The 14,591-nt window shown below is 38.0% G+C and overlaps 1 protein-coding gene across 1 annotated transcript in view; it reads left to right on the top strand.

Moving 5' to 3' along the window:
* The window catches only part of PPIG (peptidylprolyl isomerase G), a 36,590-nt gene extending 23,799 nt beyond the window's left edge, over window positions 1–12,791 (top strand). Inside the window, exons 9-13 of the mRNA XM_054043633.1 lie at window positions 3,327–3,531; window positions 5,432–5,599; window positions 7,516–7,600; window positions 11,073–11,209; window positions 11,516–12,791. Of these exons, the coding sequence (XP_053899608.1) occupies window positions 3,327–3,531; window positions 5,432–5,599; window positions 7,516–7,600; window positions 11,073–11,209; window positions 11,516–12,638 (1,718 nt within the window). The 3' untranslated portion in view covers window positions 12,639–12,791. The remainder of the gene's footprint in view (window positions 1–3,326; window positions 3,532–5,431; window positions 5,600–7,515; window positions 7,601–11,072; window positions 11,210–11,515) is intronic.
* Window positions 12,792–14,591: the final 1,800 nt, after the last annotated feature.

Below are 14,591 nucleotides of genomic sequence, written 5' to 3'. Positions count from 1 at the left end.
AAATACTAACCTCTGATTACAGGTGATGCATCGATACTGGAGAAGTAAGTTGCCTTTGCTTCCATACTGGAATCATACTGGATTCTATATACACTTTTTGCAGTTGATCATTGTTGGGATACAGCTACCTCCAACCCTTATGATCTGTCAGGATGGTGTAATAATAACTGGAAAGCAAATGGCAATCCTGTCTTAGCTACTGGTTGAATAATCCACTGACTGTACAACCTTTAGGCCTAATACATGTGAAACTGAATTGGATCAGAGAGATTTGTTCTCTCTGTGTATTATTGTCTTGCAGGTCCCCAAAATGACACCTTTTCAAAAACAAGTGTGCTGTTGGCTTGGCTTACCCTTCAGTTTAATGGATGAGGAAAGGGGGAGTAACTGTTCTCTTTATATCCTCTCCTTTGGGTAGAAGAGATAGTTAGCATAGATAAATGACTGGGTAGGAGACTATAGATGTGAATATCTGAATTGTATTAATTTCTTCGTCCATTTTTATAACGTTATCGCCTCTTTTATTAAAATAAACAGCCCAGCTTGAGGGCTGAATATGGCAACCCCTGCTCTGGCCACTTTCTGACTCAGTCAAAAGACAGACATTTTATTAATGATAGCTGAGTGGTTTGACGGACCTAAAGTTGTTAATAATTTCCAGAATGAATACACTGCTCCCTGAATTAGCAGTTTATACCTCTCTAAGGGGGATTTCCAGGTATACACTATTCAAGAGAAGTTCTTCACCTCCTCTAGCTCTGTACATAGAGGTCAGTCCTCTCCTTCTGACCAGTGTCTAGTGGTTCTACTTGAAATATGGAATTAACTGAGTTCCCATTTCATTTTCAAAATAATTAGTATATAACTTCCAGTACGTGGATTGAGTTAAAAGGTTGAACACAGTAAACCCACTCCTTGTTCTTAAGTTCTCTGAATACACAAAAGCTTCATGTTGTCTGGGGCTGCCAATAGAGATCTCTGCTGGAGTGGAGTTTCTCTGCAACTTCACTTCTGCAGAATTAAGGAGCTTCACAAGAAAGAAGTTGGTTGTCAGCCTTCAGTTATTTGGAGCTGTTGAGGGGCTCGCTTCTGTTGAACTGTAGCACTCTAGTCGTTTCAACCTCCATGGGTTTGTAAATCTGCAGTGAAGAAAATTGAGGCTATATTTTATGGAATTGTGGCCATTTTTCTGAATAACAGCTACTCCAACATATTAGCTCAATATTCATTTTATAACCAGATTTTATTCCACAGCAGCTAGGTACGGATTACACCTCTCTGCATTATCAAAGCCCCTGTGCTCGACTCACCTCGGTGGCTTCTTTTGGTGCTCTTTCTCATGGTTTTTTCCAGAGGAGGCAATGTTTTAGTTTGCAGCTTCAGAGGGGATTCACTGAGTTGGTGTACATCCCAACCATGCCTTCTTCTGAGGTAGCAGCATCCACTTTCCAGCTGTACTGACTTCCTGTGCCCACATTTTTGTGCTCCTGCCTCCCTCTTTGCAAACAATCCTGCCTTAGAAGGAAGTTTGAGGCTGCTTTTTGCCACTATAACTTGTACCAATCAGACATTCCATTTTCTGTACATTGGGGTATGCCAGCTGAAATCAGCATAAACCAGTAGTGAAACTGATTCATTAACTTCTAAGATAGCTCCCAATAACTGTTTAAGTAGACGAACATGATCCCAGCTGGGAGTCCTATTCAAATTTAAAATCCTTATTTGACTCTGAAGTCTGTTTTTAAGATCATAACAAACTTTCTGCTTAAATGCAGTTTTCTACAGACGCAACGGGGGTTCTTTTCACTTTTTAAAAATTTTCTTTTGGCATTTCTTGTCTTCTCTAGTGTCTGAGATTGAGCCTTTTGCCATACAAAACTGCCCTATAGCCAGTGATGTTTTTCTTTGCCCGGGGGTGGGGGAAAGAGAGAATAAAACTTAAAACTAATTGCATTAGCCAACTATAATGATGTTCCAGAGTCTGAAAATATCCTACAACTTCCCTATTTTGACACTGTTTTGGAGAGGTGGGGGCGAGTCTGGCTGGAGAATAGCTTGGATTGAATTGATTAATATATCTAGTTGAGACATCCTTTTTATTTTACTTGATTGATGAAAGGATGAAATACATTATATTGTTTTAAAATTGTCTTTTACACTACTACTTTTGCCATCATCAGTTCCTTTTTAATGAGACCTGCTTCACATACTGTCAAAGTTAAGAAATTAGGTTCTCAATCCAGGTCCTAATGGACTTGATATCTGCCTCCAAAAGTGGCACCGAACTCCTTTTCATTAGAGGCCAAGGATATGATAAGACATAGAAACTGCCATACAATATCAGATTAATGGTCCATCGAGCCCAGTATCTTTTCATGGACTGTTGAGGAAGATGCAAGGAACTTTGGGGGGAGGGATAGCTCAGTGGTTTGAGCATTGGCCTGCTAAACCCAGGGTTGTGAGTTCAATCCTTGAGGGGGCCACTTAGGGATCTGGGGCAAAAATCAGTACTTGGTCCTGCTAGTGAAGGCAGGGGGATGGACTCAATGACCTTTCAAGGTCCCTTCCAGTTCTAGGAGATAGGATCTCTCCATTAATTTATCTTATTATTTATTTTATTTTATAGTGGATAATTGTGGAAAAACCTACCCATAGTGGAGGCTTCTTCCTAACCTGAGGCAATTAGTAGTTGGCTTGCACCATCATACTTCTTGGCATATTTTTGTAGAAAAATGATGAGTGCTCAGGGTCACTTCTATTTTCTGAGCTCAGTTTCACTTAAGAAGAATTATCTTTTTCTTGGGTCTTCCCCAATCTGTGGTATTTCATGCTGAGCTAGCTGCTAAATGACACATTGGATAAGCCTAGGTCATGTGCTGCTGCTGTCAAACTGGTTTAATTGGGTTTCAATAGAATAGATTGTCTGAGATCACGTTAATACCGGAAATTAGAGAACAAATTCCTGATAAGACTTTTCATTCTGTTATACTTTTAATGCAAGATTGTTTCTAAAAAGAAGTAATATTTTAGTACAATTAAAGTGCTATGCGTTACGGAGAGTTCAAAGTTGGTAATGAAATTTTCCTTTGTAATTAAAATAAATGGACTATTATGTGTTTTTAAAATTTCTCCATTATTTGTATGACAAAAATATTTTCCCCCAAATCTTTATTATGTATTTACCATAATGACTTTAGTTACAAGATAAAGTATTGTGTCAGAATTATTTAGGAAGTTCGGGAGATATTAGATAGAATTGTCTATTCTGAGCTTTCAATGGAACTGTTTGACATCTAAATGTATGTCTTTGTAACTTTGATTTATAGCCAAGAAAGAAGAGAGAAAAAGACACAAGTCCTCCTCCTCATCCAGTGATTCAGAAAGTTCAAGTGATTCAAAATCTTCCTCTGATTCATCATCTGATTCTGAAAGTGCTTCTGAAGAGAAACCTAAGAAGAGAAAAAAGAAACACAAGAAAAATTCTAGAAAACATAAGAAGGAAAAGAAAAAGAGAAAGAAAAGTAAGAAAAGGTAGGATTATTTTGCTATTCTAAAAGACATTTGGAACCAGTCCATATTACTTTTTGTTAAAAATTTAAATGTTAAACTTAATATATGTTAGTACATATGGTGTAGGAAAAATAAATGTTTTCAGCTAGCTACTTTCTTGTTTTGGTGTTGATGTAGGAAATTTCTGTGAATAAGATCATTTCAATTTTTGCACATATATAATTCAATTCTTTGGTACATGCCTGTTTGAACTTGCACCAGTTAGGTCTGTGAGGATTGCAGGATCCTTGATTCTATTTTGTTTTGTTTTTGTAAACGACTTCAGTTTTCCTGCTTTAGTACTATACATTATTACCACTTTATGTAACAAGAGCCACTTGTGTAGTTTGGATTGAGATTTTCATGTGTTGATTTGTAAAATTGCACATTGTAAAGTTAATGCCTTGACTCATTTTTATATTCATGAATTTGAATTAATTTATACACAGTGAGACTTTTATAATGTATGAGGAGGAGAATACAGGTCTAAAATGAACAAAATTAAAGCTCAAACATATTAACACCTTAATTTACTGATGTGTAACTTGTAATAACTTCTCAAAAATCGGGTGCCGAAGTTAAACCTGTCTGGTGCTTTTGAAAATTTTGCCCAAGCACACCAAAGTCTCCTTAAAAGGCAATGTAACTTTAGGCTCCTAAGTCACTTGGCTGCTTCTGAAAATGTTACCCCCAGTTTACTACAGTATTCCCATGCAAAAATCTGACTTAGAGGTAAAGTTGTTGTACAAGTGTGTTTTCTTTCAGCGCAACCACTAAGAATCAAGGAAATCCTCTGTTACAGCAGTACTATTCTTCAGACCAGCCTCAGCTTCATGTATCTTACCATCTAAACGCACTCACCTTTCTCATGCTCCCTTTAGATTCTGACAAATAATCATACAATTCCTCGCAGTTTTACATTCAAACACACAATCTGAACATGATCCTTTTTTATATAAATTTTCCAAACTGTTTCTTCTAAAGTAGAGTTGGCCGAAACTTTCAATTTGTGAGAAATTTTGGTATTTGGAAATCTGATTTCATTCAAAGTCAGGCAGCCCATGGAATCAGCTGGCTCAGGAGTCTGGAAGCCCTGGGGTTCGCAGCCCAGGGCAACCTGCATTGCGTGCCTGCCCTAGAGTCACAGACCCTGGAAGCCCATACCAGGACCTCCAGGTTCCCGTCTCTGTGGCAGGGACCCTAGAAGGGCTATGAACCAAGGTTCTCAGGGTTTTCATGCTTGTGGCTGCGGAGCTAGGAGCTGGACTCCTGGGGCTTCCATGCTCCCAGTTCCACAGAAGGGAGCCTGGAAGCCCTGGCATGGCAGGGCTGCGCTCAGAGCAGCAAACCATGGATGCTCAGGCTCCCCAGAAAATTTACAACCAGTTCTAATCTAAAGATACAATATAAGTATATTCAGCAATGCACTGTATGTATTAAAAAAACATTGGTTAAAAATCTTTTATAATGTCAGTTAGGAATACGTACATAATATACATCTCTGAGTGAAGACCTCATGGGAGCAAAATGGCTGCTGTTTTTGAAGCCTTAGCCTTTGTTTTATATATGTAAATACTTTCAAATATCTGTAAGTGCTTGGGTTGATAACTTTCAGATTTTTGTGCCTTAGCTAGATTTTTTTTTTATTATTATTACAAAGACCATTAAGTATAACCTGCAGAACTCAGACCTTTTCTAAATTGCTCTGATGACCAAGTAAATAATTCCTCTTTTTTTTTCTATGTGTATCTTCAGTTGACAAAGCTTCTAAAGTACTTAAGTATAGACAGGTTGAGAGGCCTTTCCTAGAAAGCCCAAATCTAAAGTACACAAATATTTAAAACTGAAGCATTGATAGCTTTTTGTTTGTGTATAAATAAAGCTCATCCAGTGAAAGTGAAGATGAAAACCCTGAAGCACAGCCATTGTCTACTGTCCGTCCTGAAGAGATCCCTCCTGTACCAGAAAACAGGTTCCTCATGAGAAAAAGTCCTCCTAAAATAGATGAAAAAGAAAAAGAACGGAAGAGCAGGGAGAAGGAAAGAGAGAGGTAAGCTTACATGTGTTTGAGTGGAACTGCACACTGACAATGGTGTGATCAAGTCAGTACTTTTAGATTCATAGGTGAAGTCCAGGTTTCCCATGTGGTGTTTAACCACTGGCACGTTATGAGCAGTGGCACTTCAGATTTCATAAAATGTGCTTGTTTGTAAGGGTGAGTAGTGTGGATATTACAATGATACATTTTAAGGGAATTTTACAAGGAAAATAAATGTAAGAAGGAATGGAGAAAATTTGAGCACTGACGTACAAATATAGTTTCCACTTGAGATGGCTGGCTCTGGGGACTTACAAACAGTATATGGAGCCTTTCACTTCAAGGGTAGATCACTGCTTTAGTATCAAGGGTTGTATGCAGCATAGTTGTAGTCGTGTTGGTCCCAGGAAATTAGAGAGACAAGGTGGGTGAGATAATAACTTTTATTGGACCAACTTCTCTTAGTGAGCGAGAGAAGCTTTTGTGCCACACACAGTTCTTGAGACCTTTCCCAGATCTGAAGGAGAGCTCTGTATGGCTCCATGCTTCTCACTCCACCAGAAGTTGGTCCAGTAAAAGATATTTCCTCACATGCCTTGACTCATTAGTATCAAGTGGAAATTCAGCACCATATTACAGTTTAGTGGCTCTCATGAAATACACCACTACCTCGATATAACGCGACCTGATATAACACAAATTCGGATATAACGCGGTAAAACAGTGCTCCGGGAGGGCAGGCCTGCGCACTCCGGTGGATCAAAGTTAGTTCAATATAATGTGGTTTCACCTATAACGCGGTAAGATTTTTTTGGCTCCCGAGGACAGCGTTATATCGAGGTAGAGGTGTATTATGTTTCTCAATTCAGTTTCTGATGAACCACCTTAAATTGGACACTGATTCTTTGTGCCATACCCTATCAGACCAATAGTTAATATTTTCTAGTATCTTATTACTGACTATAGCCAGTACAGAAATTTCTGAGACAAGTGCAAGAAACATTATAATGGATAGTTATGAAATAAACTGCCCATATAGGAAATGTAGTCCTGACCACATGCAGTTAGTGGTTTACTTTACAGAGATTTATATTCCCTGTACTAAACAAGATAAAAAGTGTATCTGTTGTTCTTGATATATGTGTATGATTCTCTTACTGTGCTCTTGTCCTCAATATTATTTTTGGGGGGGGGGAATTCCATTGGATCAGGCAGATGAATCTCAGCCTTATAAGTTCTCTCTCCAGATCAAGGTTGGAGCACACTGGTCAGTTAGCGTAGTCAATCTTGTACAGCACAAGCCATGATGGTACAATACCTATCCTGAGGCTAAACAGAGTTATTCACTCCTTATGGCTGTCCCTGGAACATTTCACAAGCTGTAATTCCACTGCAAATTATTATTTATTTTTTGCAGCACCTGAAGGAGTGCTTAGACACCTCGGAGAAACATTTAAAGAGACCAGGTTCCTATCCTTAAGAACTTAGATGGAACAAATTTAGGCAGAAGGATGAACGATAGGAATGAGGAAGGGCCAGGCTTATATTATGATGAGGCAGTGACTTGGTTTTGGCATGTACATGTATTGAGATGTTCCTATACCAAGTTTTTTCCAAAAATATGTAAGGGAACACTTCTTCTCCCATCTGCCCCTAAAAGGATTTTTTAAAACGTTGTATGCCTTTTTTATACTATGAATAGGATGATCATATTTAAAGTAGTGAAGTGATGACCATTAGTAGTTATGTGAACTGGCTGGAGAGTGAGAATTATTCTTTATTTTCATTTGGGCTGATATTCTTTTAATTTGCAAAAGAACCACTCCAAAATAGTAGTGGAGTCTGTCTAAATGATCTTTTCCTGTCTTTCTCCCTCCACAATTTTTAAAACAATGTAATAGACAGCATCAGTTCTCTTCATTTTTTAGTAATCCATCAAATTCCCAGTCGTCATACCAGAGAAGGCTTTTAGTGACCAGATCTGGAAGGAAAATAAAAGGAAGAGGACCAAGGGTAAGTTTAAACAAAGAAACAGAAACAAACAAACAAAACCAACCTTGGTATATGGTGATCATTTGCACTTTTATAGCACATATCTGAGGATCTCAAAGCAATTTCACATCCCTCTTGGGGGAGAGGAAGGGCAGTATTATGCCCATTTTACAGATTGGCAGAGTAAGGCATTGAAGTTAAGTGATTTGATCATATAATGAGACTGTAATAGGGTTGGGTATAGAACCCAGCAGTTCTGACTCCACTCCTCCTGGTCTGTGCACTAGCCAGTATTGCTCACTAAATACATTTAAAAGAAAATTGATTTTTATAGTTGAAGTTTTTAAACGAAAACTACATCTGTTTTGCTTACCCAAATTACTTGAAAGTTCAAAAGCTCGAGGTGTTAATCATTTGGAATAAACTGTAAAATCTTAAATACCACTGGCAAAATCTGAGTTTACCAGTGGTCCCATGAAAAAGTAACATTAATTTGTCATGTTCAGTGTTGGAGTTTGGTGGAAGAGATTGGTAAACATTTTCCAAATTGCATTAATATTGGTTTGAGAAATAGTGTTTAGTTGTAATAGGTCTCCTACTCTGAATTTCATACCTGGATGCATGACAGGTAAAATTGCGTGTAGCTCAAAGCTCTGAGTTGTTGAGCCACCAACTGCTAGGAAGTGCATGCCTTCCTGCCTGATTATTCCAGTGTCCAGCAACTCCACTCCTCTGCTCATTTGGAAAAATCTACTTTTGATATATATAAAAGTAACAAAGCCCAAACTATCTCCAGCTCTGAGGGAAAAGTGAGTGATAATTTTATCTGTATAAATCTTCAGAAAAACAGTAAGCAGTATTCTTCAAAGGATCCAGTGTACAACAAAATTCCCCTTTATAGAGAACAGAAAACTCTAGGAATGTATCTGGAACGATTTTTAATATTAAAAAAAAAAAAAAAAAAAAAAAGTTACTGACAGGCACCAGCAGAAAACATGACTCAGAAAAACAACCTACTTCCATCAAGTGCTGACATGTCAGGTGCCAGAGATTCAGAATAGGGATCTGTAATAACAATAATCCTAAATAACAAAATTCCAAGTAAATTATTTTCTCATGATTAAATTTTAATAAAGTTCACTGAAGTTAGATTGTTAAATCAGGTGGGGGGTTTCTGTTTTACTCTACTGTGACAATGAGGCAGCATCTATACTAGGGGAAATGCAGAAAAAACATTCCCACTGATACTAATCCTAGATCCTGGATTTGTGGGAGCTCAAATATAGATTCAGAATCAATGGCTGAATCCATTTTTATCATCATTTCAGCTGAAAGCAAGCCTAATTGCTTGTATGGTAAAAATGATGGTAAAAAGCAGGCCAGAACCTGAGACCTTATCCACTTAATGGTATGTTGGGGTGACTTCTGAGACCTTATCCACTCAGTAGCCCCCGAGACCCTATCCACTTGGGTCCCACAAACTCAGCTCGACTCTGAACTCTTCACTGAGGTTTCTTTATTGGCATACAATCAAACTACACTTGAATTGATCAGGCTCAATTGTAGGGGATGGGTACAGGGCATACCACACATCCAAAGTTCACAGCAAACTTCTTCTTTTATGTACATTCACACATTACATTGTGTTTTCTATATGTTGCATCCATGCGTTTTGGGATTGGTTTAGTCACTTTGTAGGAACCAATTCCTGTACAGCATGCTCTGCTCATGCATGACTTACTCTTTACCTCATCTTATGTTCCAGGTTTATTTTGGCCATTGTAAATGGTTTCCTGAGTGTTGCCCTTTATCTTTGCTAGTACAAACATTCTATCTCTTAGCCTACTGACCCATTTACCTATCTTAGCTAGTACAAACATTCTGTTTCCAGCCTGCTGATCCACTCACCTCCCTAATTCTGTCTTTCAAGAAATGAGGCCTCACCCATGTCCAGTTACTCATGTCAGGCCTGGCCTACAATGATGAACATTTGCAATAACCCTTAAATTTTAAAGCTAATGGTAAAATTTTTGTAAACTATTGCTCTAGTGATGCTTTGCAAAATGTTACGGGGAGTTTTCATTGCAGGACAAGGGTGAGCAGTATTCATCCTGATGAAAAAAGTTCTTTAAACTTGATTTAATATCTAAAAGATTTTCAGGTTCAAGCCCAACAATTCTCTTTCAAAGAATTATAATACCTGGCTCTTACATAAAACTTATTTAAGGTCTTTTGGAATTTCTGAGACTGCAGTGTGGATATTTGATCAACCATTTGGGGTATCTATTTTAACTGAATATAAAATGTAAGTGTATTATTTTTGTATTTCTATAGTGCCTAGGAGCCCTAGTCATTCAGTACATAATTTTCAAGTGCTTGTGTGTTCGTTTGTTTCCAAATATGGCTCAGATTGCATTCCTTCCAGAACTCTCTCTATGCTGAGTATATATTTGAAAATAAAGCCAACTTTGAGTTACTTGAATGCAGTAAACCAAATTAGACATTTTTACTAAAAAATGCCCCCAAAACCCCTCCCTTCCTCTCTCCACCCCCTGCACTCTCAACTCCAAAAAAGCATTTTGCTCAAACTTGCAAAGAAAGCTGCTTCTTGGCCCAGAGAGTAAGCACAAGAATATATATGGGAAAATACATATATTTTGAGGATGCTATTAGTGAGTGAAAATGGGGATTTAAAATGAAATGGTTCTTTAACCTTTTATGTTCGTGAAAGACCTTAATAAAGTGCTGGAAGGCTGAATTGATTTTCAGGAGGGAAATATTCTAGTTTACAAAGGGTGGTAGATTTGAACCAAGATACTTTGCACATCAGAATTCAATAGCACAATGCAACAAAAAATGTGGTTGAGACCACTTTGCAAGTTTTTATATTTCTTCACTAACTGTTTTTTTCAGATAATGTTATACAGGTGTTAACCTTTAGTTTCAGTGCTTTTAATATGAAGTTTGACTGCAGTCCAGAGGTGAGATTCTCCCCTACTTGCTGGTAATGGGACCGGAGCAATGTAAAGTGGCTCTAAAAGCCCTGGATCCAGTCAAGGGAGAGTAACTGAGGAAGACAGCTGCAGACTATCTTCTGAGGATTCCCCCCACCTTAAACCCTAGTAGTGGGGATGGGAGGGGCATGTCAGATATAGGAGAATCCTGTAACCTGAGTCAGCTATGCGAATTGTCAGTTACTGTAAGTTGTGGAGCAGTCCATTGGCAGACTGTGGGAGGAATGTTGTAAATTATACCAGCTCTCAGAATTGATTTATGCTAGCAACCAGTCTGGCCTCCAGAGCAGTCCAGAATGTAGGTGACGTAAAGATGACATAAATCCACTGTTGCGTCTTTTTCTGCTGGGCTGAGTTCTGTGCTGCATTTCTGGTAGGTGCAACTCAGAATCTCACCCCAGATGTATGACACATCTTGCCTACTGTGGAATGTTAAACTCTGTTATATCTAACAGTCTTTCTTTTTTTGCCTTCTCAAGCGCTATCGGACGCCTTCCAGATCCAGGTCAAGGGATCGCTTCAGACGCAGTGAGACTCCTCCACATTGGAGGCAGGAAATGCAAAGAGCTCAAAGAATGAGAGTTTCCAGTGGAGAAAGATGGATAAAGGGAGATAAGTAAGACACTGTTTTTTCCTATATACATTGGAATTTCTGTCTAGAATACAGTGGTGCCTATTTTCTCATCTGTTGTATCACAGTGAATTTTTTTTATTCCCAGAATATGTGATTTTGGCGTAGTTATCTCGTTGCTATCTTTGCTCTATCCCTTTTAAAGCACCCCTCTTTATGGTTATGGTAACTGTGTAGCCATTAATGTAGATGTCATAATACAAATTAAACTTCATGCAATGATTAACAGTTTCAGTAGTGAAGTTATTTTTGTTCAAAAGATTTAAAAATAAATATTTTTCTTTCTCCAAGGGGTGAAGTAAATGAAAACAAGAAAGATGCTCAAAAAAGCCCTGGGAGAGGAAAGGAGAGAAAAGCATCAGACCACAGACAAGTCTCTGAGAGCCCAAACAGAAGAGGGGAAAAGGAGAAGAAGACAAAAGACCACAAATCCAGTAGTAAAGACAGGGAGACAAGGAGGAATTCAGAAAAAGACGATAAGCATAATAAAAGCAAGGCCAAGAAAAGAGCTAAATCTAAAAGCCGGAGCAAAAGCAAAGAGAAATCAAAGAGCAGAGAAAGAGACACTAAGCACAACAGACATGAAGAAAAGAGAGTGAGATCAAGAAGCAAAGAGAGGGATCATGAGAGAGGTAAAGACAAGCACCATGATTCTAGAGGGAGAGATAAAGAAAGGAGCAGAAGTAAGGAGAGGTGTAAAAGTGCAGGATCAAAAAGTAATGAACAAGATCACAGTAAAAGCAAAGACAGGGAGAAACATGCAAAATCGAGGAGCAAAGAACGTGAGCAGGCTAAAGGAAAACATAGTTCCAATAGTAAAGCAAGAGAACGAAGCAGAAGCAGAGACAAAGGGAAGAGAGGCAGATCTAGAAGTAAAGACAGAGACCGGAGTAGAAGTAAAGAGCGTTCAAAAAATGAAGATAAAGAAGCAAAAAGAAAAGGAAGATCAAGAAGTAGAGAGAGAAAAGGCACACCAGAAAAATCTAAAGGAAAAGAGAATAGGAGGAGGAGAGACTCAAGGAGCCGTGAAAGAGAAGAAAGTCAAAGCAGAAACAAAGAGAAGTATCCTAACCGAGAAAGTAGAAGTTCACATAAGAAAAATGACTCTGAAAGCCAAAGGAAGAAGCGTTCAAAAAGCCGTGAAAGTAGTAGCCCTGAGACCAATAAAGATAAAAAGGCTAGTAGAGATCATCAGGATAAAAGTCCAGACTCAAAGAGAAGACAAAGCAGTAAGGATAGAGAATTAAAAAAATCATCTACAAACAGGAGTAGGGAAAAAGAGAAGAATAGAGCCTCACTAGAAAAAGAAATTAACCAAAAATCAAAGAGTCAGGAAAGAGACCATGCCCATCGTAAGGATAAAAAGTCTGATCACGAATCAAGTCCTGGAACAGATGAAGACAGACGCGGATGAGCTATGGACTTATTGTTTCCATTCTGTCTCAAAGTTTGAGACATTTTGGGGAACACCTTTTTTTTTAATGTGGACTTCAGTTTGGTCTTTTGATAATCTAAAACCTGGATCATTTGTACTGCTAAAGTTTTAATAAACTTGAAATGAGAAACATTTTATGTGTAATACAGTGTGCTGTGTTTTAACTATTTCATTGCTTGTGTATCCTTTTTGTGTGTTGACAGCCAAGGGAATACCTTCTGTGTTGCATATACATTTTTAATTTATAAACTTGGTTGGCCCATTGCAAACATATGACTGTCTGTAAAGAGGCTTTTTTTGGTTGGGGGCAGGGAGAAGCTTCAAATATATGAAATGTCTTTTGAAGCTAATAGAACTCTGCAAAGCTGTCTGTCACTACAGTGTAATTATATTTCTAATACAGTAGTTAAAAAGCCTAAGGAAATGGATGTGTGTGGGACAGAGAGATTTTGTAATCACAAAGTGAAATAATTTCATTGAGCCTCCACTCTGCCTGAACTGCTGTCATGTACTGTTGATCAGTATAACAAAATTCATTTCTTCTGTGGGGCAGCCATCTGCATTTGGGAGCCATCTCTTTGGGAGAAATATTATTTTCATAGAAAGCTTTTTTTTTTTTTTTTTTTTTTTTTTTACAAAAATGCTAATCATTCAATGTGAGTTTTTGTAATCTTCCTTTTTCTGTTTCCTGCTTCCATGTCGCAATTTGTCTTTGAGTGCTACCTTATTTTTATCTTGCCTACTGTGGAAAACCCAACTTTGCATGCAGCAGCTAATTTTTGAGGAAAATCCTGTCCTCGTCCAGTTTAATTGCTGGTTAATGGATTCACAGAGAGTGAGTGATTCCCTAGAATTCACACTGACTGCATTTGCACCTGGGAATGCCTGGTTCCTAATTATGTTTAGTAACCACTGCCTCTCATTAAAAATTGAATAGAAGAGCAGAGCTGTTTGTTAGGGACTGACAATAGTTTTAGCATAGTGAGCAGTGATGAGTCATCTTGGTTTCTGTAGCCTAAAAGCATAACCCACTCAGCATGAATAGGTGGAGGGTCAGCAAATCACTGCACTCTTAAAAGTGCCACCACACTACTGTAATGCTACTATTATGTCATGAGAACAGTATAACTTACTGTTTTAGTATTGGATTTGGTCAAATCTCAATATTGAGTTGACTATTACATTGATGCCTGATAGCACTGCCATTGTTACAGGTCTGTCAGGCAAATCTCTTCTTCCCCCACCTTCCCTTCTGAACATGTGCATTGTTGTTAAAACTTGCCTGAATTCAGGTTAGTGATATCCAGAAAATTAAAGAAAGAACAAATAGTTACTTGTTTTAAGGGGCGGGGGAGGAGATGGGGGAGGATGTTAGTAAACAATGTGGACTGACCTGTGGGTGAATAAAACTAAAACTGCAGTGGTGTTTTTTTTGTTTGTTTTTTTGTTTTTGTTTTTTTTTAAGAACAGTAGCTGGAGCTGCTGTGAACTATTTTTCATAATATTTTTAATACACATTTTGCATGTAGTACTCTTAATGCAGAATGAGTAAGAATGCCACACAAGCCCATTAAAGGGTGTGAAAAAAACTCCTTCTTAGGAGGGGTTGTGATAATAATGAAAGATCCATAATAGATTCTTTGTCATTGGATTGGACATGAAGCAACTATGAACCCAGTACCATGTCAGTAAAGTTACAGAACTGCATTTGATCCAGTCGCATTCTTTTGGGTCGGACACTAAACAGAAGCAAAGAAATTAAAGTTAAAAGCACTATCAGGTTACTTTGGGCCCAGCCTTCCTTGACATATTTATAATTGAGTTAGGGATATAATGTGCTCCAGAGTCTCTCTAATTTAAAAAAGGCAGTTAATTGGAGCATTTTTTCATTATTTTTGTAGGGCCTCTGTGCAAAAGAAATACATAAATAAA

This window comes from Malaclemys terrapin, chromosome 11 (genome assembly GCF_027887155.1).
Source record: "Malaclemys terrapin pileata isolate rMalTer1 chromosome 11, rMalTer1.hap1, whole genome shotgun sequence".
Taxonomy (NCBI): Eukaryota; Metazoa; Chordata; order Testudines; family Emydidae; genus Malaclemys; species Malaclemys terrapin.
Note: the sequence above shows the minus strand (reverse complement) of the source record. Positions and strands in the feature narration are given on the sequence as shown.